The following is a 22,680-nucleotide window of genomic DNA, read 5'->3' on the forward strand; positions in this document are numbered from 1 at the left end:
TTAAAATCACGTGTTTTGAGCTGAATTTGTGCAATTCTTGAATTCAGAAGCTTTGTACCAATTTAAAGATAATTTGAAAGTTCAAGTGTTTGAAAAATTTAGAGCATAGCTACATAGGAAAATCGCATAACTATGCACGAAAAAGGAATTTCAAGTTCCAAGTGCACCTGTATGCGCTTAACTACACAGTCCACATTGGGTAGCTATGGTTTTGAAAAGAGTCCTGTCGAAGAGCATTTTATCTACACCTAAATTTGCAAGAAATTTGTGTATTTACGCATTGAAGGCCTCCTTCGAAAAGCAAGGGAGCTTCATGCATGTAATTACTTGAATGTATTGAGTGGGATATGTACCTGAATGATATAAACTCATTTTAGTACGCCATTTTCATAACTTAAACTTCGTTTTTCAGAATACAGAGCTCTGAGTATGAGAGGAAGCAAAGATTCAAGATTTTAGTTGGAGAGTCAGATGATTTTTCATCGTCTTAACTTCTTTATTCTTCTGGAATATTGACCATGTATTTCTAAAATCCTTTTAGGATTAGGTATAATACAGCTTCAATTATATTTTGCATTGATATAATTGATTGTTTTATTAGTTAACTGTTTGGTTTGTGATTGGATTTCGCTATGATTAATACTAATTAGGGCTTGAGCACCTCTAATGTGATCAAGTTTCCTTGACTTGATTGGCAATTCAACTCTAATTGAGCGTGGATCCTAGGGAAAAGAATTGAATTCAACTCTATCTAATATATGAATCTTCTAAGCTTTACCTAAAGGTGTAAATTTTCAAGCAAGGGATTGGTATCCAAGTATGGAATGACCAATTTAATCTCAATCATGTAACCAACAAAGCCTGACCCAGTTGTTTGATAACTGGGTCCCTTAAGCATGCTGGCTAGGTTCAAACATTGGTGTTGTGTATGGAAAATGATTTGTTGGGAGAGGAAAAATCCACTTCGGTAATATCTATGTCTTGAAAAGGACTAGTCTCAGTGGAGCAGCTCCACTTCGGTTCAAACAAGAGCCGCCAAGGTGTTGGAGCAGCTCAGTGGCCAAACCCCTGTGTTTTCCAAAGCTAGGTACACTGTCCGTTCTTTTGGTATTAGAAGAAATGAAAAGATTGCATGCTATATTACTGTTAGAGGTGACAAGGCAATGCAGCTTTTGGAGAATGGTTTGAAGGTGAAGGAATATGGACTTCTGCGAAAAAACTTCAGTGATACTGGGTGCTTTGGCTTTGGTATTCAAGAGCATATTGATCTGGGAATAAAGTATGATCCTTCAACTGGTATATACGGCATGGATTTCTTTGTTGTTCTGGAACGCCCTGGTTACCGTGTTGGACGTCGTCGTCGGTGCAAGTCTCGTGTTGGGATCCAGCATCGTGTCACAAAAGATGATGCTATGAAGTGGTTCCAGGTGAAATATGAAGGTTTTATCCTCAACAAGGCGCAAGCGGTTTTCTAGACCGAGCTATATTGTCTATGGAATTTGCAAGTTTTGTTGATTATAACTTGATGTTTATTGAACTAAGTAGCTTAAATTTCTAGAATATTAATGTGTCTGGTTATGAACTTTTGTATGGAGTTTATTTCTGATCAATTTATTTTTGGTTGATTCATTCACCAAAAGGATTAGTCTCTAGCTATAGGCTGGTACCCTTTGTTCACAGAAAAATCTCAATTGTGTATATGCAAGAGAGGAGTGAAAATTATACTTATATGCAAGAATATAAGAGTAACATTTTCTAAATTTCCTTGAATGTTCTATACGAATTTTCTCTAATTTCGTTTTTACGTCAAATATTTTATTTAATCACTTTTATTCAAGAACTAATTCAATGTTAACGTCCAGACTGATTAGCAGGATGGAGGATATGGATTTGTCTAAGCATGAAGCTGAGTTGTTGGACACTTAAGTGGAGATTTTCAGACACGGAGGAGGTGCCTGACAAAAAGAAAATAAGATTTGCAGAGTTTATGAAATGTTGAAATGTGCTCCCCCTCACGAGCTTTCATGAGTTGGAGACAATAGCAGACGATAAGGAGGAGTTTGAGGACAAATCCATGAAGGAACAACTGCTGGAAAATGTAATGTACACTAAAATGTAAAGAGTGTAAGAGGAATGCAAATAGAATGACGCATGTTGTTAAGTTGGTTGTTTATTGATCCAATCTCAAGTGGCTTGGTCTCTTTAAGAACAGATAGAAAATTTAATAGTAGTACTAGATGTTGTTCCAAGTTAACATGGTGTACTTATGCTCCAACCTTGAGCCTAAGTAACTCGTTAATGATCTTAAATTAATTCAATTGGATTCCAATAAACAATATTTATCAGAAACCTTGGAAAAGTTTTGGGAATACCAGTGACACAAATTCTTCCAATTTATTTGCTTAGTGGTTGAAGCACATTGCGTGCTATCATTTACCAGTTACTGCTGAAATAGTGTAGCAGGTGTTGTGAAGAGGACTCAAATCATGTCCCATTTGCTTATGAAAAACATATCATGTCCCATTTGATATCTCTTTCCCTGTCATGTCATTTAAAAATCACACATGTAAGGTTATAAATGATATACTCATGCCTACATGACACAATTTTATGATCTTCTTCCTTGTGATGTGGCTTGAGTCTTGAAGATGCAAATTTTCCGTGGCCTTACTAATCAACCAAAAGCTAATTACTTGGTTTTTCATTTCTTGAACAAATAAACATCATTTGCATATGGTTATACAACAATGTTTATTAGTAGCAAAATTAAGAAACTAGGGATTTTATGCTAACTAGCAATATCTGGAAGAGAACAATTGCATAGAACTGTTTTCCTAAATGAAGTAGGAAAAGTTGCACCAAAAACTGCCCATAACTCACCAAACAAGGTCATTCATTGATGATAACACTCATTGAAACAGTGTACACCTAACAATCAATGAAAAAAATAGCAATATCTTAGTCAGCAATCAATCAATCACTTGGTTAGTTTCCATCTCTTTCTCTAGCTACCTATTTTTCTTTGACAACTCAAGTACAAACAATTACAAACGAAAAGGAAAAGTTGCTCCAGGGGAACAGAAAAGGGATGGTAATGAAGGTGAAGATAAAAGGCCCTGCCAACTTTTGATCTAAACACCACTTATCCTCAAATGAGGCAGTCATGTTCGAGCCGAGTGAGACCATTATGCGCAGAAAAACTCCACCTAGTAAGGCCCTGCCAATTTGCCTTCACACAGAAGCCTCTATTCTAGGCTCAAATGAAAAAGCAGACATGAAGTCCATGACTTCACCATTTAGGCAGCATTTTGGCAATTCAACCCACTTGTTGGTCTCCAAATCACACAGAACATAAGTGCATATTTCAGGGGAGTTCAAGCACACAAAAATCTGGTTACCAGCTCCTACACAGTTTATATCAGCCTTTTTCCCAAACCACTCATGGGAATTAGCCACTGGCATTGCTGCAATCTGGTGCCAACCCTCATCATATTTCCACACCCTAAGACTAGCAGTTTCCAAGAACTCTGATAACAAAACAATCAGCATCTCCCCATTACACTCCACAACATCAATGGAGTACTCACTAAAAACTGGCAACAACCTGGGATGCTCAAAGAAGCACTTTCTTGTCAAATTGCAAGCTACCACTGTCCCTGAGGAGCTAAGATAATACACGATCTCATTACCATCTTTGTTGGTAACAACTGATGAATATTGCTTAGAAGCGCTTCTCTGCAAGCTGCTTGCTACCACAATTCCACCTTTGCTGAGAAAATACACAGCATTCTCATCTGTTGAATCATATTCCATGGAATTATCAATATCACCAACCTTTCTCCTCAGTGCAGTCTCATTTTCCCAACAGCCAGAGCTTGAATTGTAGACTTTAAACACGAGATTTGGAAGCTCGCCGAAGACTAACACAATTCTGAAGGAGAGTTGGTCTTTTGAAGCTGTTCTCATCACAATGGCATTGAGAGGTTGGTTCTGAGATGAAATGTGCAGTGGAGGGAGTTCACTGCAAGATCCTGTCACAGGATTGCTCACAATGAAGTCTCCTGATAATTTTCTGTGGCAAATCAAGCCGCCGGAGGATGCAACCGGCATGCAACTTTGGTTAGATTCTTCATGCAGAAGAGGTGGATGGTTGAGTCTTTTCCAAGAGCTTTCAGCAGTGTCAAAGATAACAGATTGGTTGAGGTTGGGAGCAACCATGAGAAACCAAGGTTCCCTTGAAGGAATTTGAGAGCAGGCATGCTTGAAACTGGTAGAAGCAGCAACTGATTTCCATCTTTTGCACACCGAAGTACCGCGGAAGAATGTGGAAGTTGGCAGCCATGAAAGTATCCTTTCAAACAGATCTTCATTAAGGTCATCCAGAGAAAAGTTGCTGAAGAGTGGATTATCTCCATTTTCTGGTGACTTTCTCTTCAAACTCACACTTCTGCCAATGCATTCCATTGACAAAAACAACTGCAGCAACAAAAAAGGAAGATGTTATCAAACAATCAACTCTTCCATTTTGACAGCCTATATACTAATCTCGAAGCTAATAAAAGTGAACAAAGATTTCCAAATGGAACAAAAAGAAAAAAATAAATAAATTGGATTTGCTAAGTTAATTGTGATTTAATAATTAACTGTTTTATAGACATTGCTCACATTCATGTTCAAGGCAGGTAGAACCAACATGAATGAACAACAAAACTCTCTCTTCCAAGTATTTAAGGCAACTACTTTCATATGGACTCGAACCCGAAACATATGCTTAAGCTCGAACAACCAGAGCATTGAACTAAATACTAATCTAAAAGGGAACTGCAAGGCCAAAATCAACAAAATAATCTCAACCCTTGGTTCCCCAACCCCTCTAGTGATACTATTTCCCCTTCTACCCAAAATTCTTCACCTTTGCGACCAAAACTTGCAACTTTTGTATTTTCAAAATCAAATAAAGCTGCATATTAATAAAAATGTTAATGCCTGTCCTTCAGAAACAAAAAAATGAAGCTTGAGAATACCCCTTCTGTCAGTTTCAACAAAACTCTATACTTCTGTTCCTCACTCCCTCTTTCACACTATTCTTTGAACTTAAAACAAAATGTGAAAAATAAAGTAAAATAGAACAGAACATACCTGTTTGAACTGAAACTGTGGCTCTGCAGTGTGGATAGGGTAAAACACACAGAGAGAAAGAGAGTAAATTGCAGAATCCAAGAGAGATAGATGGATAGAGATAGAGGTGGGGTTGGAAGGTTGTGTTTAATAGGGTGATGGAGGAGGTGCAGGGTAAAAAGGGTAAAGCAAGATGGAATAGTAGGAAGTGTGGTAGGAAGCTTCGTTCGTTGGAGTTGGATGGTTGACACTTAGACACACCACATACCATACACACACACGAGTGTTCCTTAATGTCAAATGTCTTGTGTTATGTTGTGTACTTGTGTGTGTGTGTAAATATATATGATTTGAGAAGTGAAGTCGTTGACTCTTATGCTCCAAGGAATCTAATCTAAGGTTTTGGCTTTGGATTCTGGGTTGGAAAATGGAAAAACAGTAAAGTGCACACATGACATGACACCCCTCAACAAAAACAAACAAAAAAAACACTGGTGGCACATGTACTCACTTTAATCGCCACCATTCTGCATAAAAGAAAGAGAAAGGATCACAAAGTTTCAAAGTCATGGGGCTATCCATGTCTATATGGATGTCAATTGTCAAAGGGGTGGCAGGAAGAGGTGGGGTATGTTTGGCTGAGTTGAAGAACCTCACAATCAATTCTCACATGATAAAATCACTTTTGGATAGTAATATAGGTGTTTTGCAGAATTGATTTTAATTTCATAATCAAACTAGATAAATTAGTTTTTGTAGAAAAGAAGCTAGAATAACTTCTGCCATAATCAATTATGTGATTATGAAATCTTACAATTTGATTTCACATTACCTTGCAAAGTAGCATTTTCATGAAGTATAAAACATTTATCATTTCACTAACAATTCATTTTAAAAATAAATTTTGGGTACATTTGAGTTAAAAACATAATTAAGCGCTTATCAAATAAAGATTTTTTCACAAGCTAATAATATGAGAAACTTAATGAAATAAGCTCAAAATATGTTGTAAGTAGGTTATAAACATTTATTAATAAGTTAATCTGAACAACTTATGAAAAATAGTTCAACTAACTTATAAGTAGGTTTTAAACTATTCAGTAAATCTCAAAGCATAAACTCTCTGTTGACAACACAAATTGAATGTGCAGGAAAAACTTTCCGTTTTAATCCTCATATAAGATCACGTGAGAAGGAATGAAGAGTCATATGACTAAATTCTAAATTCAGAATAATGAGCATGAGTAGGGTGATCGGGCACAAAATATTTTACAAAAAAAAAGCCTTTTGTAAGCTCTTATGAAGCTTTTGTTCAAAATCAATTGTAAGAAGTCTAATCCAAACATGCACATGATGGTGGTGGGTTTTGCCTGTCACTGCAATGGTGTTGTTTTTTTCTCACTGTGCCTCCCAAAGCAAAAAGCAAGAAGCAAACCCCCTATTCCCGGTTTCTTTGGCACCTCGTTAACCGAATCTTTGTCTCTTCTTTTGCTCTCGTAGATGCTGTGCTGCTATAACTACAAGTCAATGCTTGCTCATTGTTCAAAGCTTTATCCAGAAGCCAAGCATATAATCCCTCCGGTCCTATTTATAAGTATGAAAGAGAAGAAAAATTTTGGTCCTTTTTATAAGAATCAAATGAAAGTTTGAGCTATATTAATTAATTTTTTCCAATGATGCCCTTATTAATTCTAACTTGTAAAATGTGTCTCATTAATTATTCTCTCTCTTTCCCACTTTTCAACACTAATAACAAAGGGTAATTTTGGAAGTTTATTTTGATTCAAGACAAATTTAATGCATTTTATCTAGTTTAACTACATTTCTTAAACTATGTGAATTTTTTTTTTGTTGCTTATAAATAGGACCGGAGGAAGTACTATAATAAAAATTTTGTTCTTTGAAAAGAGAGATTTGATTATAGTAATATATTGAGTTGAATAATTAGTGGGAAGAAAATATTGAAAGACAAAACAAAAGCCATTAATTAGGAACTTTTTCTTTTGTTCTTTTTCTCCTCTTCGTGCACTTTCACGCTCACACGACCAAAACAAGTAAATGCGCTGGTCTCGATTCCTCATTTGCAACCACATTTGTCAAATTCACCTTGCTTTTGTCTCCTTTTAAAATTAGACACCTCTAATGAATAAGATATGTTTTATGCCTGTTTGTGTCGATCATTAGCATTCGCTTTGAGATAAAAAGTGAATCGAACTCTTCTTTATGATTGAGAAAAATTGCTTGCACATTAACTCAACTAATATTGAACATACACTAATGACTGATTTCTCTAGCTCTAGCTCTAGCTACACGCCCTATCTCCCTGCAGCCTCTATCGTTCGTGTTTCTCACCTGAGGATAAGTAATTTGGTTGAATAGCTGATTTCATGATAAAAGAAATCCGTAGCTACCTAGAGAAGTTCCCTCCGAGGGTATTTTCTGTGGGTTATTACAATCAGTCCATGAAACAAAGCAACGACACTCCCGCCCCACACCCGTGAGTCGGAAGCTCTCCTGTAGTTGAAATAGAAATAGCGTAGGTGGTTGTAGAAAATCAATTTGAATCAAGTTTAGAAGCCTCTCCCTCTAATCTGAACACATTGACCTCAGATTTTCACTGTCACTGTTGAAATCGGCTGCTACCATTTCTTTCCCTAAGTATCAAATGGTTGTAAAGTGCTAATTGTGTATAAAAAAGCAGTAGTTACCCTGAAAAGCGTAGATGTATTGATAGCTTTTTCTGTACTGATACATGCTTTAACTTTAAAGCCATCTCAAGAGCAGACACATATTTCAGTTATTAGTCTCTTTCAACATCCCACAGTATTTACTAACACTTGTCTCTTTCAAAGTAAACTGAAATAACAGTTCACTGTATCTTCTGTTTTGATTGTTAGATATTTTATGCAACTGAAGGGATTAACTTTCGTCATTTTCTGCTGGATGTACTCCTAACCAAAATAAGTGTTAAATATGTTATTATAAGAATTAACAACTGATGAATTTTGGATAACTAAATACCAATTGTCTATTTTGGTCATAGACAAAGTTAAAAAGATATTAGGGTTAAGCAGTTAATTCTATCACTAAAATAAAATTAGAGAATCCATCAACAATGTTACAATGAGGTCCAAGGTTCCAGCAAATAATGAAACCCCAGACAAAAATTTCCCAACTCACCATCTCTCTTTCTGATGATGGGGTTATCAAATTGATATGAACAAATAATATAAATAGCTGCACCTACTTTATTAACTTGTTCCCTGCTGATTCCATTTTATTGAGTTCATTTCCTTCCTCAGCTTCAGAACTGTAAAATGGCAATCTCCGCTTCAATTGATGCATCTCAGCTGAGGATGTTTCACTCGAACAAGAACCGACCCCAGAAAATACAGCACCACCATCTTCAACAGGCATATCATGTATGTTTGAACTGGCATACCCATTGCTAAGCTTCACATTGTCTTTTGCTGCAATTGACTTGCACTCAATCGCATCTACATGTTCTGAATCTCCCCTTAAGTTCTGATAATCCTCTGAAACATAAGAATCCTTATCAAAGCCCGAGAAGCCATTTGGCAAAACTAGAGAAGGAGCAGATTTAGCCATATCACTATCATCTTGCTCTTTTTTACAGCCTGAAATCTCTCCTAAAACAGATGAGCATGGATTTGATCTGGTAATATCTATATCCCCCCAATGTTCGGCAGCTTGAGAACTGCAGATATAAGATGATTCAACGCCACTAGAGGAAGTTTCATTTGCAACCTCAACATCCATATCATTAGAATGCTCGCTTTTTGCACCACAGCTCATTTCGGTCAAAGACACAGATTCACTGGCAGAAATCTTCAACTCTGGACTAATACCAAATGGAAGAGCCTCACACCCTTTGCTGTAAGTCGCAGTATTCGTATCTGAAAAGCACTCAGCTTGTTTAGAAGAGCCAGGCTGCACTCCCACTTCGAATGTTTTCATATCTGCCGCCTCTGAAGATTCAATACTTTGAAGTCCTGAGGGTCGTGCATTAACCCTGTCCAGAAGCAAATCAAGTAATTAGAGCGTCACTTCAAGTTGAAATAATTGACATATTGGTTCCCAAAAAAGCTAAATGCATCTGTCCTAAATTTGATTATTAAAACCATTCTTAATCAAACCTAAGATAACGATAGTTCAAATAACCGGGATTCTCACTAGGCGTAGGAAAGGGAAACTACTTTAAACAAGCTTCCAGGATTTAAGATCTTACACAGAAAGTAAAGAAGATGCATTACACATGGGAATGCAAAAATAAATACATAATCTTAAATCATATAAGAAAACTAGGAACAGAATAATATATCAAGGCATCAGACAGTTTCCCATGAAAAACTAACATTAAGACTAGGTCAGAGTGGCATCGAAAAATTAAGCCAAATACTAACAAGAACAGAACTTAAGCTTCTCTTGGTTTCACACACAAAAAGGATGGGCCAGTGTTCTAACAGTTAACCTTGCCCACCATTCAAATGATCAGACTGTCATCCCAGTCCTGGCCTAAATCACCACCAACACCAACTAACATAAAGTTCAACTTCTGAGCAAGATGAAGAAGAACCAGCTAAAATGTACAAAATGATCTAAATTTAAGTTCACTACTAATCAACCCTAAAAAATCCTATTTAATGAAAATACCAATACAAATGACAAAATCAGGTTAGCCTAAGTTCAAAGGGAACAGTATAATTAAGGCGCCACATGAAAGATATGGGAGAGCATATATTATATGGAATGTTGTCTTAGAAAACAGTAGCTTCTTCAGCATATGATCACAAGAATACCTGCTATACAGCAGCATGTATGCGCCCTGAGAAAGCACCTCCTCCAATTCCACACCCATAACCTGAGAAATAATACAAACCAAATACGGATATTAAAATTTCAAAAACATTAACGAAGTTCATTAAACAAAAAGGAAAATGCTGTTCAAAGTTATATCGAGACACTAAGAATTTTACCTTCCAATCATCAATTCTATACCAGTTTCCTTGGAAATCCTTGATGTAGCAGATGTAATGACCAAAAAATGAAGCATTCAGCATATCAATATGGACTACAACGGCATAAAGCTTATAGATGTCAGATCCATCTCCAACATCACTTGTGTAAGGGCTAAGATCCAAAGTCTCGGGGAAAGTTACTCTCTTGTTAAGTTTTCCAAAACTCCCACTCTGCAGTTCCACAATGCCACAGAAAAAGAAAATGATGAGAAAATTGACAAAGAAAAGTTTAAGAAACATTTCATGTCTTCAAGCCTTTATGCATAGTAGGATAAAATATAATGTGCTAGCAGAATATGGTACATAGTCATAGTAATATCTGTACAATTTACATCACATGAAGCACATTTTGAGAGGGGGAACTAAAAACCATACAAGTGAGAATTAAACAAGTTATAGCATCATTCAAGATCTGAGACTAAATTACTCAGACCTGAAATCTTTTTAAGGCAATAGTAAGAATATTTGGAGCCCGTTTCACTGTGAGACGTTTCCATGCCTTGACATAACCTTTGCACCTGCAAACAGAAGCAAAATTTTGTTAAGACATGACCTGCCTCACAGTAAAAGCATATCTTTCAATTGTATATTTCAGGATAGCCAACTTTTTACCATACAAATTTCCTATTTATAAAACTCTTTCCAAATATTGTGCCTCAATCATCTAAATACACATCCCAAAATGGGAAAAATAAAACAACAATGATACGTTTAAATAGGAAACAATGTTCTGCAAGAACTCTGGTATAATCAGGATAAAAAGCAGCTTTAAAATAATTTAAGATTTTATTTATTAAGTTATTCTTGTAGTTGAAAGAAAGAACTATCGAGAGAAATTGTGTGTTATACCTGCTCTTGTATTTATTGATTGATACAGTCAGTTAGAGGGTAATTCAGCTGGCCAAAAACTATTTACTAGCCTAATAATCAGGAATTGATTATTCTAGCCTAGTCAACATGAACATGATTGACTATATGTTCTATTAGTTATAATATCCTCATAAAAATGAAAATATACAAATAATGATCAACTCCCAAGCAACGTTTCTTTAAGCATATTATTATTTAATTCACAGTATATATAATATTTTTCTAAGCAACCTTACCCATCACATTTATACATATTATCCCCATGAAGCCACTCCTTAACAGTAAACTGGTCTAGACATTCCTCCAAGGAAGCAGCATCTCCATGAATTTCAACTGTCAAGTCCATCATATTTTCATACTGATTTGAATTCTTCTCACATTCTGTGCAAATCACCTATTTTTTCCAAGAAAAAAAAAATGCAAAAATCAATAACCACTCAAGAAAAGATTCAAAATGCTGAATATATAAAAGGCTAAATCATGTAGAAACTACAACTTGGAATGCTAGAGAAGGCAAGCACATGACAGCTTAAATTTTACCCATGGCCAGAAGCCCAGAACCCAGCTAGAAAACAGAAAATCATCCTTCTACACAGTCACACTTTAGCTTTTTCCAGTCACCTTGATCAATAACAGCTAAAAAGAAAAATTAAGCACCTTATAACTCCTTTTAAATTACGCTATAAAATGCATCCCACCCCCCATAAAACTAGGTGCTTCAGCACAACTACATCTATCTCAGTCTATGTGATGATTATCATCGTCTCTTTGATGAAAAGAATAAAGACAAAAATAATGCAGATGATAGGAAGAGCCTCTGTATTGCTATAGTAATTGAAAATTGAATAATGAGCTAAGAATTATCTTTTGAACTAGAGTAAGGATCAGGAAATGAGTAACTCTAGGCCAATTTCTACAAAAATGGAACATATAAAGATTACAAAAGGCCTGTTCTCATCTGGAAAGCACAATGAGATATGAAGAACCGAGACTGTGTGATTCTCTAACCTGATTAAGAAAACAGTTGAAAGCCATTACTCTTAGCTCTTAGGCTGGATTGATTTTTTCAGTTAATGAGATCAGAAGAATAAACACATCAAGGATCCATGTAGCTAGCAATATCAATGTGTTTCTATATTTTGATTATGCACAAATGAGACAATAAGGTAAACTATGATTTCAGTCTGATTAGAAGAAGTCTAACCTCAGATTGAAGGTGTCCACCAAAAATGTGTTGAATAAGGGTTGTTTCTTGAAGGTTAGGAGGCACAGCTTTTTCTCCACCAAATTCCTCAAGGCAAATAGATTGCATAGTATCAATGGCAAACCTACAACAGCATCAAAAATATTGGAGGGAAAAACCTTTAGGGTCATACCAAACTATTATAAGCTAGACATCCTTCTTAAATAGTCAATAACAATTTGCTATTGGACGTCAAATAACATTGCTTCAATTGTAAATACACCTCATGAACTCATGAGCATCCTCTTGTCTTCCACAATCCAGTGTACCCGAAATATTAGGCAAACGAGACAGAATATTCATAGGAGAAAACGCTTGTGAACTTAGCCTTGCCCTTTCAACATGGATTTCAAATTCACATAGAAAGCACCAATCATTATGGCAGCCTGGAAAGCCACATTTAACAAACATAAGTATCAGGAATATTCAAGATCCAGCAAGGATCAAATAGCAAATTCCTGACATTACATTCTTTGCGGTGACCCTTCTCCAACAAGTAGGCAATAAGTGGCTTTGTGAATGAAAGACATTGGAGAACCACATTCGCAAAGCAGCTGCAGATTTACAATTTGCAATCCATGTTAAATTCCAACCGAAACCTCTTGTTGTAATATATCAATGATAGGATGTAATAAAGCTAAAGCAAGGTTGTAATAAAGGCAAACCTGTTTCCACAATTCAAGAGTCCACAGGGAGGAAATCCTGGCTTGTCCCAGTTAAACAATTTGACAAACTCATCATAAGGAAAGAGAGGCTGAAAACAAAAAATAAAAAAACATACAATTTCAGCATGCAAGAAAGAAATATATAAGATCCAACCAAGTAAGAAAAAACCACCCTATAACATTATCAATATATGATAATAAATAGGAATTACATTTTTAGGCTGCTTGATAGGCCTGAAAGTTCCACGACCACATTGCGGGATCAGGGAAATTGAAGATGTGGTTTTATTCACAGCTGCGGAAGCTTTAGCCAAGCTTATTGCACTGTTGCTCTGTAAAGCCTTGCATTTCATCTTATGTTCAGATTTCCAATGCAACTGTTGGCATGCTTCTGAGCTGAAAAAACCATAAATCCAAGCCAAAGTGAGTTTTTCCCCCTTTTCAAAAATCACTCAAAAAATCAAATACATTGATTATCAAGCAGATACTCAATCTAGAATTTCCAGCAACTGAAAATCAAGCCAAGCGCTATAATTATTGGGCAACATGGATCAATGAAAACATGGGAAGAGGAATCAACCAGTATCGAACGGATTTGCAGCGAGAGCACTTCTTGGTGGCGTTTTTGCGGCAGAGGACACAAACGGTATCATCCATGAGAAGGCCAGGCATGGCGTCGAAATTGGCGTCGACCTCAAAGTACTTTGACGCCGTATTCTTGACGAGAGTGTGCAATCCAAGAACCACCACAAACGCGGAGATCACAAACTGCAGTAGCCACTTGAGATCCCATGATACTCCAGAGACAAGCATCTATGATGATCCTGCTCCTAGGGTTGTTCATCCGTCCTCAACTGAACGTTGATTCACTGCTCCAAATCCAATCTGCCAACATCACAAGAGAAATTAGGGTTTTCGATTTGCTTGTGACAGAGACAGGAACGTGTGTTGAGATTGTGTTAATCTCGATTTGTCGATCGTTGTTTGGATTTGTGATGAGGACGATGAGGAACAGAGGAGAAGGAAGGAACCTTGTGATTTCCTGTGTGGTGGTTTTCTTTCTTCTTTGGATTTAACGGTATGTTTGGAACTACAAAAGGAAAGAAAATCTGAAAATATACTAGTTGTTTTTAAAAATTATTAATTTAGAAAAATTAAGTTTTTTTTAAAGTAAAATTAAGTTCAAAATATATTATATACTTTAATTATTTATATCATATCATATCCTCTCAATTTATTCACTGTGATAGCATATAGGTATATCTTGCTGACTTGCTCTTATCATATTTTGTCTTGATCTAACTCTTTGATCCTATAATGTCTTATTTTATTATGACCACCAAACAAACCCAATGAAATATGTTTTATGATGTTTGTCCGGAGAGTGAAAGGGAAGGAAAAAGTATAAGAAATTAAGATTGTCTGAAGGGACATGCATATAACTCCTTTAGAACACACCATTTAGTTGAGTTTTTAATGGTGTGTTAAATAGGTGTCACAAGTTTCTCTCTTAATTAAAGTCGAAAATAAATATATAATTGTTGTAAACATGTAATTTTATATAACATAGCATGATTGAATGTCAATATAAATGAGCTTTAATTTACATTAACCATGCATATTAAACCTATAAATTTAATTTATATATGGTGATCGCTAGTGTAGAGAGTTTTACACATACATTTAATCATATTTATATATTTCTCATTTTAAACGTATAAAGTTACTTATGACATGAAAAATTAATAATTAACTCTAATTGAATTACTACTATAGTATTTAAGCTCTAAAAGTATGCACTTATTCTTAGTTATAATAATTGGATGCAATGGAAATAAATAGGAAACATTACAATGAGATATATGTAGATATATGTACCCATAAAAAGTAAATAGTACCAAAAAAGAAATATGTAAATTTAACTAGAAAAGAATAACTAAAATGATTACCTCAAAAAATTCTATATCTACCTTTTCTTTTAATTATTTCATTACGTTTTGAAATTAGTAAAATTTATTTCCTAACATTTTTAAACAAAATTAGTTTCACTTTCTCGCCTTAAAAAAGTTTCACTTTCTAAAAAAAATTACTGTAGTTCTTCATAAAATACTATAAGTACAAAATAGGGCCGGCCCAACACTAAAGGAGGCTTAAAACGAACTTTAAAGTGATGCCTTATTATCTAAATGAATGCTAAAGTAAACTTTATTTTTGGAGACCTTTTTTGCTTAGTAAAAAAAATTTGGGGGCCTTTTTTACTTAGTAAAAAGAAAAGAAAAAATTGAGACCTAAAGCCCTTGCTTGGGTGGCTTCACCCTTGGGCCGGCCTGGTACAAAATATAAACAAATTGATGCAATGCATGGATATTATTTCTATCAATTATTGTGTTCTTTTTCTTTTTTTCGGCTCATTTATTTCCTTCATTTGAAACATGTGGTAGCCATTCTTGTGTGATCCCACCAACATCTATAAATACAACCAATTAAAAGTGCATTAAAATACTGATAAAAGATACCAAAAGAAAAGTCCTCCTTCTACAATATACACAAACAAAGTAATAATTATACCAGCAGCTAATGGATAATTAAAGAAGATTATGAAGAATAAGCGGAGTGTGTGCAGGAAAATAATTATGAAAAGTTAAAATGGCAAAATAAAGAGAATGTTACAAGGAAAGGAAAAGTTGAAGAATGTTATGTATGAAAGTTTATACAATAGATAGTTCCCAAACTGACTTATGGAATTGTTAACTAAGCGTATGAGAAGGTTACTAATTAACTAATTAAAATTGAACTCACAGGTGATAACCCTCACCACAATTTGTGTGAGGTAGGCAGTATTGTTTATAATAACAGGAAAAATACAAAACATATGTTAAGGAATATTCTAAAAAATATTACAGAATGCTATGGAATAATAAAAGAATATTCCTTAAAATATTATATTCATTTACATCTAATTACATGAACAAACTAATAAAAAGAAGGGTTAAAAAACTATAACCCTGTACTTTGAGCGAGTTTTGAAAACCGTCCCTCGCCGGAAAATTATCTGAGAACCGTCCTCAGACTTTCAAAAACAAAATTGACCCGTCCCTCCGGCAGCCTTGCCTCCGGCCAACGCTGACATGTCCTTCCACGTCAATTAATGAGATCTGGCGTGGATTTTTTTTTTGAATATTTATATTTCGTAATTAATATTACTAATTAATCATTTAATCCTAATATAAACCTAAATCTCTAACCTCTTCTCTAACCCTAAATCCCCAAATCCAACCCCATTTCCCCAATTGATAAGATATGGTTCTTCTTCCTCTTCTTCTCAGTTCTTCTTCCTCTTCTTCTCCGCTGTTCCTCTTCTTCTCTGTTCTTCCCCTTCTTCTCCGCTCTTCATTTACTTTTTATCGAGCAACACAATGAGAAGGCCAGCCTTGTCTTCCACTTCTGTCTCTGATTCTCGTGCTTCTCCTCTGCAATCGTTGCCTCCTGGAGGGATTTGCGAGTGTGGTGAGTTGATTTTGTACTTGACTTCACACACTTCAATTAACCCAGGTCGCAAGTTCTGGAGATGCAGGAATTTCAAGGTAACTCAAACTCCTCTCCACCTTAATCTGTGAATCTCTCCACGTAAATTGATTTGACAGATTTCTTGTGGAGTTGCAGACACCCAAAGATTGTGGGTTTTTTTTGTGGGATGATAATCTGGACAGGCAAGGGCAATGTGATCAAAGACAACAAGAGATTGAATTACTGAAAACAATGCTTGAATTGGAGGATTTGAAGAGGAAACATGATGAACTGAGCAGGAAATTTGAGGAAAGCAAGAAGAAGAACAACAAACTGCAAAGGAAGCTTGACTGTGAAACCATGAAGAATGATGTGAGAATTTTTCAGTGTTGGATTTGCTGTGCTGCTGTGGGTGGTGGGATTAGCGTACTGCTTCATTTATGGGAAATTCAAGTAGGGTAGAATTGAATTGATAGTTAGGTTGATGGTTATGTTGGTTGTTGGTTGTGCCTGCAATAGCACTATGTCATCTCTAAGACTGAAATGAATGACAAATTATGGCTGCAATAGCACTATGTTTAAGTTAGGGCCTTTAAGTTATTTCTACTGTAACAGCTTTGAGATTGAAAAGTAATGACAAAGTATGGTTGTTGTTGTCTTTAAGCAGTTGTTGTTTTGTCCCTTTAATGATTCTGATTTCTCTACTCACCTAGAAAGCACAAATAACTTAAACAAATCATTTTAACCTTTAACCAATGCAAACAGCAAACAATGAAGAGAATCTCATTGACTCATTTGATTCAAATAGGAAGAAGTGGTCCATCCCACTAGCAATAAAAAACATAACATGACAACTTGTGGTCCACATTAAATGCCATCTACATCAGAAAACTCACCCATATGGTGTCCATAGTATACCAAAATGAGCACACATGTGCTATCCAAAGTATATCAAAATGAGCACCCATGTGCTATAAAAAAACAACAACACAATAATTAACCCTAACTACATCATTCATTTCTCATCAAACAACTCCAGATGCAGCTACTTCAACTCCAGATGCTGCCAGATCTTCCCCACCATGAACCTGAGATGCAGCTCCAGATGATGGCAGATTTCCCACACCTTCTTCCTGAGTTGGTCCTCCAGCTCCAACCTGATATAGCACAGCTTGAGAGGACTCTCCAACCTGAGTTGGTCCTCGAGCTCCAACCTGAGATAGCACAGCTTGAGAGGACCCTCCAACCTGTGCAATTTCAGAAATTAATTCAGATTCATGATTTGTTGTATTTGAAGGTAGATCTGTCAAGTATACTTACATCAACAACTTGAGAACTAGCAGCTTGAGTTGTATTTGGGTCTTCTATTATGACAGGAAGATTGCATCTCCTTGAATTATGACCAACGTGCTTACATCTGCTGCACTTGCGCCTAACAACTGGACGTGGCTGAGACGGCCCAGCCTCAGATGACCCAGCCTGAGATGGCCCAGCCTGAGATGCAGCTTGAGAGGTTCCCCCATCCTGTAATTCAATTTCAGTGCATATGCAATTCAATTCACCAGTTGAATAATTTAATTTCATAGAACTAGCATAGAACTAACATATATGTATGTGAAATCCATAGATCTAGCCATACAACTAACAAATATACTTACAGTGGGCACTTCATTTTGTGCTTGAGTTTCATTGATAACCTGACTTTCATTTGGTGCTTGAGAACTTTCTGGTTCTTCATCTACAGGTGGAGGAAGACTGCACCTCCTTCTGTTATGGCCATGCTGGCCACATCTGCTGCACATATGTCTTGCAACTCCTTTGTTTAGATGTTCCTGCTTTGTATCTTCATAAGGGTCTCTTCTTCTCAGTTTCTTAGGCCTTCCATGCCTCCTTTTAAACAGTGGTGGTAGTATGTCAGGGTCATTGGTAGGTTCCCACATTTTATGGCCATTAATAGGACTGGTCTCATGACCATAGGTTGCTTCATATGCTGCTCTTTTGTAGTAATCATGCACAAAAGACAGTGGGTTTAGACAATTGTATGATATGCATGCAACAGCATGCTTGCATGGTATTCCTACCAACTCCCACAGATTACAAGTGCAAGTATGTGCCCTCAAGTCTACAATAAAAGCTATCACCATTAGTACCCATGAACTTAACCTCAAACTTATCCTCTGAACTGCATGTAGGAAACCAGTATTTACTTTTCTCTATCTCCACTGCTAACCTCTTCATGGGTTTGGGCATCACCTCTCCTCCATATCTCTGAAACATTTCCCTTAGAGTTGCAAATCTGCCCATTAGGTAAGTTCAGAATCTGTGCTCATATCCTTCTAAACATGCCATGAGGCCCTGCAAACATAAAAAGATGGTAAGTATTCAATGACAACCATAAAGATGCAAATGAACTAGCAGTTTAAATGACTTACTGTTGGCCCAATATTTTGGCCCAAGAAAGAAAAACGCATTCAGCCCAAAATACTCAGAGTAGTCGAATTCTGACTAAAAGGAATGAAAAGGAAAATGCACTAAGTTAATGGGGCAGCCAAATTCGACAACAACAATTACTACTAAACACAGGCACATGTAACACGTGCCACATTGACCAAGTCAAATTCTCCCCACGATGGTCGAAAACGTGGCCAAGAAACGGTTGAGGCAGTTGAGAAACACGACCCTCACCACTACGCATGAAACCTCCGGAACAAGCATCAGATCGTGGGGAATCAGACCCACTAACCCGACCAACAAGGAAGAAAACCGCCAGGGACACGCGAGACATGGAGCTCTATAAATAGGAAAATCTGATTCAGAAAAGGGGTTCTCAACTCAAACTCTGAAAAATTCACCAGAAAGCTCTAATGTCCGCATCAATGAGACTCAAGGAGCAAAACGTGATGATGGAGGAGTATGTTGCAGAACCGACACTTTAGTTTCCCTGCATTTCAGCTTGTTGATTTCCAGTTCTTTTGTGTAGTTCGTTTATCGAAATCTGCAGTTCATGTAGTTTTCATGTTATTTTAGTTTATTTGACTGTTTTGTAATTGACTCGTGTTCAATAAAATCTAGTTTCACCTGAGTTGCTCGTTGTTGTCGAAAACACATTCATTCACACACAACACTTTGGCAAAGCGTTTTCTCAAAAGGACCCTGAAATCTAAACTTCCTTTAGTCGAACTAAGAGGATATTTGTTTACCAAAAATCCGTGTAAACACTTACCTTCTGCTGATCAGATATGAAGATCCACCTTCTGTCAGGACCAATGTCATGCAAAAGTAAATCTAGAAACCACTCCCAGCTATCCTTGCATTCAGACTCAACAACAGCAAATGCCAATGGAAAATATTGGTCATTTGGATCTCTAGCTACAGCACATAACAGAATTCCACCAAATTGTGTCTTTAAGTGACACCCATCTAAGCCAATGAAAGGCCTGCACCCCTGTATATACCCCCTTTTGCAGCCTTCTAGACACATATAGAATCTCTGAAATCTTGGTTGAATAGCCCCAGTAGGGCTTTCCAGTTGCATCTTACATGTGTTACCTGGGGATACCCTCCTCAGCTCTGCACTGAATCTGTAAAGCAAGGAGTATTGCTTGCTAGCATCTCCCTCCACCATCTCCAAGGCCATTTTTCTTGCCCTCCATGCTTTGTACCTTGTTATTCCAATTGAGAAACCTATCCTGATCTCCTCAACCACATCATTCAACTTCATCTTCCTTGATCCCCTCATCTTATCAACCACCTTCTTTGCAACCCATTTGGAAGTTGCACTTTTGTTGTTAAAAACTCTGGCACATGTATGAGGACCAATCAGAGTCTTGATTGCAAATGTCTGTTTTCCACCAACCTTGCTACACAACATCACAAATGGACATTCATCTTTCTTCTTACAAACTGCCATAGCTCTGTCATGGTCATTCTTTGGGAAAGTAACCTGCCTACCAATAAGGACAGCATGGTCTTTAGCAGCTTCTTTAAACTGCTCCAGTGATGTAAATTCCATTCCCACCCTGAATTTGAACTCTGGCCTCATATCTTCAGGTCTGAACTGCAGATGTCTCCTCACTGGTCCATTGGAATCATCACTATCACCTTCTGACATACTATCTAAATCCTCACTCTCCCAACCAGCTTCTATTTCATGATCACCATGAAATCCACCAACTTCCTCATCCACATTCTGTCCAGCATGCACATTAACCCCAACTTCATCAGTCATTTGCCTCAACTGCTCATTCAAAAGAGCTTCAGCCACACCAACAGTGTTTGACTCAAATCCATCATCAATACCTTGTGTCCTCTCCTCTTCACTGTCACTGAAGTGCACATCAAGTACTGAATCATCACTATCATCAGAATCTGCAGTGGAATCTCCATCATTTGGAACCTTTGCATCAACCACAGGTTCAACCTCTGCATCCATCTCTGGTGGATTTTGTACTTGTGCTTCCATCTCTGGTTCAACCTCTGGCACTGGGACATTTACATTTGCTGCAATCTCTGGTTCAACTTCAGGTTCAACTTCAGGTTCAACCTCAGGTTCAACCTCTGGCTCTGGGACATTTACATTTGCTGAAACCTTTGGTTCAACTTCAGGTTCAACCTCTGGCTCTGGGACACTAGCATTTAATTCTACCTCTGGAATATCCAGTTGCCTCATCTCCATATTTGACAACTTCTCCAACTTGTCTTCTTCTTCATCACTAGATAATTCCAGTAAAACAGGAAGCCTCTTTTGCCTCTGATTTGAAACATTAGACATAACTCTATTTGACCTTCTGCTAGGCTTGGTTGGAGCAAGTCTCTTTGCAGGTGAAACAGCTTTTGGCCTCTTTGCAGGTGAAGCAGCCTTTGAAGGAGCAGGAGCAGGCCTCTTTCCAGCTGAAATCACTGAAGGAGTAGCCTTGGAAGGAGTGGCCCTAGATGGAGCCCTCACTGAAGGAGTGGGCTTGGATGAAGCCCTAACTGATAGAGCCCTCAATGCAGGAGTGGGCTTGGATGGAGCCCATAATGATGGAGTAGGCTTGGATGGAGCCTTAAAAGGAGGCTTAAATGGCCTAGTTGATGTTGTTGCCTTGGCTGGTGCAGCACCTTTACAAGGAGGCTTAAAAGCCTTACTTGCACACTTAGTTGATGGTGTTGCCTTTGCAGATGCAGCAGCTTGATTGTTCAGGTTGTTGATCTTTTTGGCTACAAGATGCTTACCATCAAGGAACCTTAGCAAATCCACTGGACTAGAGGGCAGTTCATCAACATCATGCTCCACAAACAAATGCACAGAAGCACCCATGCTATTGAGAGCAAATTTTCCAAGGGCCATGGCATCTTCATCAGTCAGTACAGGCCTAAAGTGGTGAGCAATAATATCATCACATGTCCTCCACCAAACTTTGAACTTTCCTCTGGTGTACCCCAACTCCTTCACAGTATCTAGACAATCAAAGTAACCCCATCTATCAATGTCAACAGGAATCTTAGTGATTTTGACATCTCTGTAATGCCAGTACGGCTCTCTCGAGAATATCCCATGGTGATGGATAAGTACACTGAAGCTACTCATCCTGCATAATGCATAGCAACACATACTCGTCAACAAACATGAATAATTTCAAGTTTCAAGCCAAATCACACAGTGTAATGTCGAACAAATGAAACCCTAAAATAGAAACAATCCGATTCAACTCCAAAATAGAAACCAACAAAACCACAACTCGCATTCCGTACTCAAGACAAACCTCTCAACAACAAACACCCTAACCTAACCTCAACGGTAAAACGAGAAGATATGAATACAAACCTCACAAATGTTCTTCAGCCTCAGCGTTCTTCGCCGCCGCCTAAGAGCTTCCTTCGTCGCCTTCAAGCTAACTTCCTTCTTCAGCCTCTGTGTTCTTCACAAGAGTTGTGTGTGAAGGATGTGTTTCGAACGGAACGAGAAAGAGAAGGGATAAGGTTTTGGTGTTGGGTGATTAGAGTTAATTAGAGAATTAGGATAAATTTGAAGATTTAGGGTTTAATTTGGGGATTTAGGGTTAATTTGGGGATTTAGGTTTATATTAGGATTAAATGATTAATTAGTAATATTAATTACGAAATATAAAATATTCAAAAAAAAATCCACGTCAGATCTCATTAATTGACGTGGAAGGACATGTCAGCGTTGGCCGGAGGCAAGGCTGCCGGAGGGACGGGTCAATTTTGTTTTTGAAAGTTTGAGGACGGTTCTCAG

At 37.2% G+C, this 22,680-nt stretch overlaps 4 protein-coding genes across 4 annotated transcripts; 1 reads left to right on the forward strand and 3 right to left on the reverse strand.

Annotated features, from left to right (window-relative positions):
* Window positions 1-205: 205 nt before the first annotated feature.
* On the forward strand, window positions 206-1,639 carry LOC130749557 (60S ribosomal protein L11-like). The gene is made up of 2 exons (XM_057602934.1): window positions 206-319; window positions 996-1,639. Exons 1-2 carry the CDS (start codon window positions 206-208, stop codon window positions 1,473-1,475), a joined length of 594 nt encoding a protein of 197 aa, XP_057458917.1. The 3' UTR covers window positions 1,476-1,639.
* A 1,233-nt stretch (window positions 1,640-2,872) lies between these two features.
* Window positions 2,873-5,601, reverse strand: LOC130725546 (F-box only protein 13-like). The gene is made up of 2 exons (XM_057576767.1): window positions 5,140-5,601; window positions 2,873-4,476 (listed from the first exon to the last, which is right to left on the reverse strand). Exon 2 carries the CDS (start codon window positions 4,462-4,464, stop codon window positions 3,232-3,234), a length of 1,233 nt encoding a protein of 410 aa, XP_057432750.1. The 5' UTR covers window positions 4,465-4,476; window positions 5,140-5,601; the 3' UTR covers window positions 2,873-3,231.
* A 2,577-nt stretch (window positions 5,602-8,178) lies between these two features.
* On the reverse strand, window positions 8,179-14,017 carry LOC130725555 (ubiquitin carboxyl-terminal hydrolase 18-like). Its single transcript, XM_057576776.1, has 11 exons — window positions 13,516-14,017; window positions 13,148-13,331; window positions 12,936-13,024; window positions 12,739-12,824; window positions 12,494-12,656; window positions 12,232-12,355; window positions 11,264-11,421; window positions 10,591-10,675; window positions 10,116-10,328; window positions 9,939-10,000; window positions 8,179-9,151 (listed from the first exon to the last, which is right to left on the reverse strand). Exons 1-11 carry the CDS (start codon window positions 13,746-13,748, stop codon window positions 8,362-8,364), a joined length of 2,187 nt encoding a protein of 728 aa, XP_057432759.1. The 5' UTR covers window positions 13,749-14,017; the 3' UTR covers window positions 8,179-8,361.
* A 3,304-nt stretch (window positions 14,018-17,321) lies between these two features.
* Window positions 17,322-18,581, reverse strand: LOC130732149 (uncharacterized). The gene is made up of 2 exons (XM_057584261.1): window positions 18,101-18,581; window positions 17,322-17,966 (listed from the first exon to the last, which is right to left on the reverse strand). Exons 1-2 carry the CDS (start codon window positions 18,380-18,382, stop codon window positions 17,718-17,720), a joined length of 531 nt encoding a protein of 176 aa, XP_057440244.1. The 5' UTR covers window positions 18,383-18,581; the 3' UTR covers window positions 17,322-17,717.
* Between the last annotated feature and the right edge of the window lie 4,099 nt (window positions 18,582-22,680).

The sequence above is a fragment of the Lotus japonicus genome, chromosome 1, assembly GCF_012489685.1.
Source record: "Lotus japonicus ecotype B-129 chromosome 1, LjGifu_v1.2".
Lineage (NCBI taxonomy): Eukaryota > Viridiplantae > Streptophyta > Magnoliopsida > Fabales > Fabaceae > Lotus > Lotus japonicus.

Bases quoted from the DNA above. Each gene is read 5' to 3' on its own strand.
- LOC130732149 (XM_057584261.1), bottom strand. From the start codon at position 18,382: ATGTGGGAACCTACCAATGACCCTGACATACTACCACCACTGTTTAAA. The intron at 17,967-18,100 runs GTAAGTATATTT...ATTGAATTACAG, and splicing joins CACAAAATGAAGTGCCCACT to GATGGGGGAACCTCTCAAGC.
- LOC130725546 (XM_057576767.1), bottom strand. From the start codon at position 4,464: ATGGAATGCATTGGCAGAAGTGTGAGTTTGAAGAGAAAGTCACCAGAA.
- LOC130749557 (XM_057602934.1), top strand. From the start codon at position 206: ATGGTTTTGAAAAGAGTCCTGTCGAAGAGCATTTTATCTACACCTAAA. The intron at 320-995 runs GTAATTACTTGA...GAAAAGGACTAG, and splicing joins AGCAAGGGAGCTTCATGCAT to TCTCAGTGGAGCAGCTCCAC.
- LOC130725555 (XM_057576776.1), bottom strand. From the start codon at position 13,748: ATGCTTGTCTCTGGAGTATCATGGGATCTCAAGTGGCTACTGCAGTTT. The intron at 10,676-11,263 runs GTAAGGTTGCTT...TTCTGTTTGCAG, and splicing joins AATATGTATAAATGTGATGG to GTGCAAAGGTTATGTCAAGG. The intron at 10,329-10,590 runs GTCTGAGTAATT...GTGGAACTGCAG, and splicing joins TTGCCTTAAAAAGATTTCAG to AGTGGGAGTTTTGGAAAACT.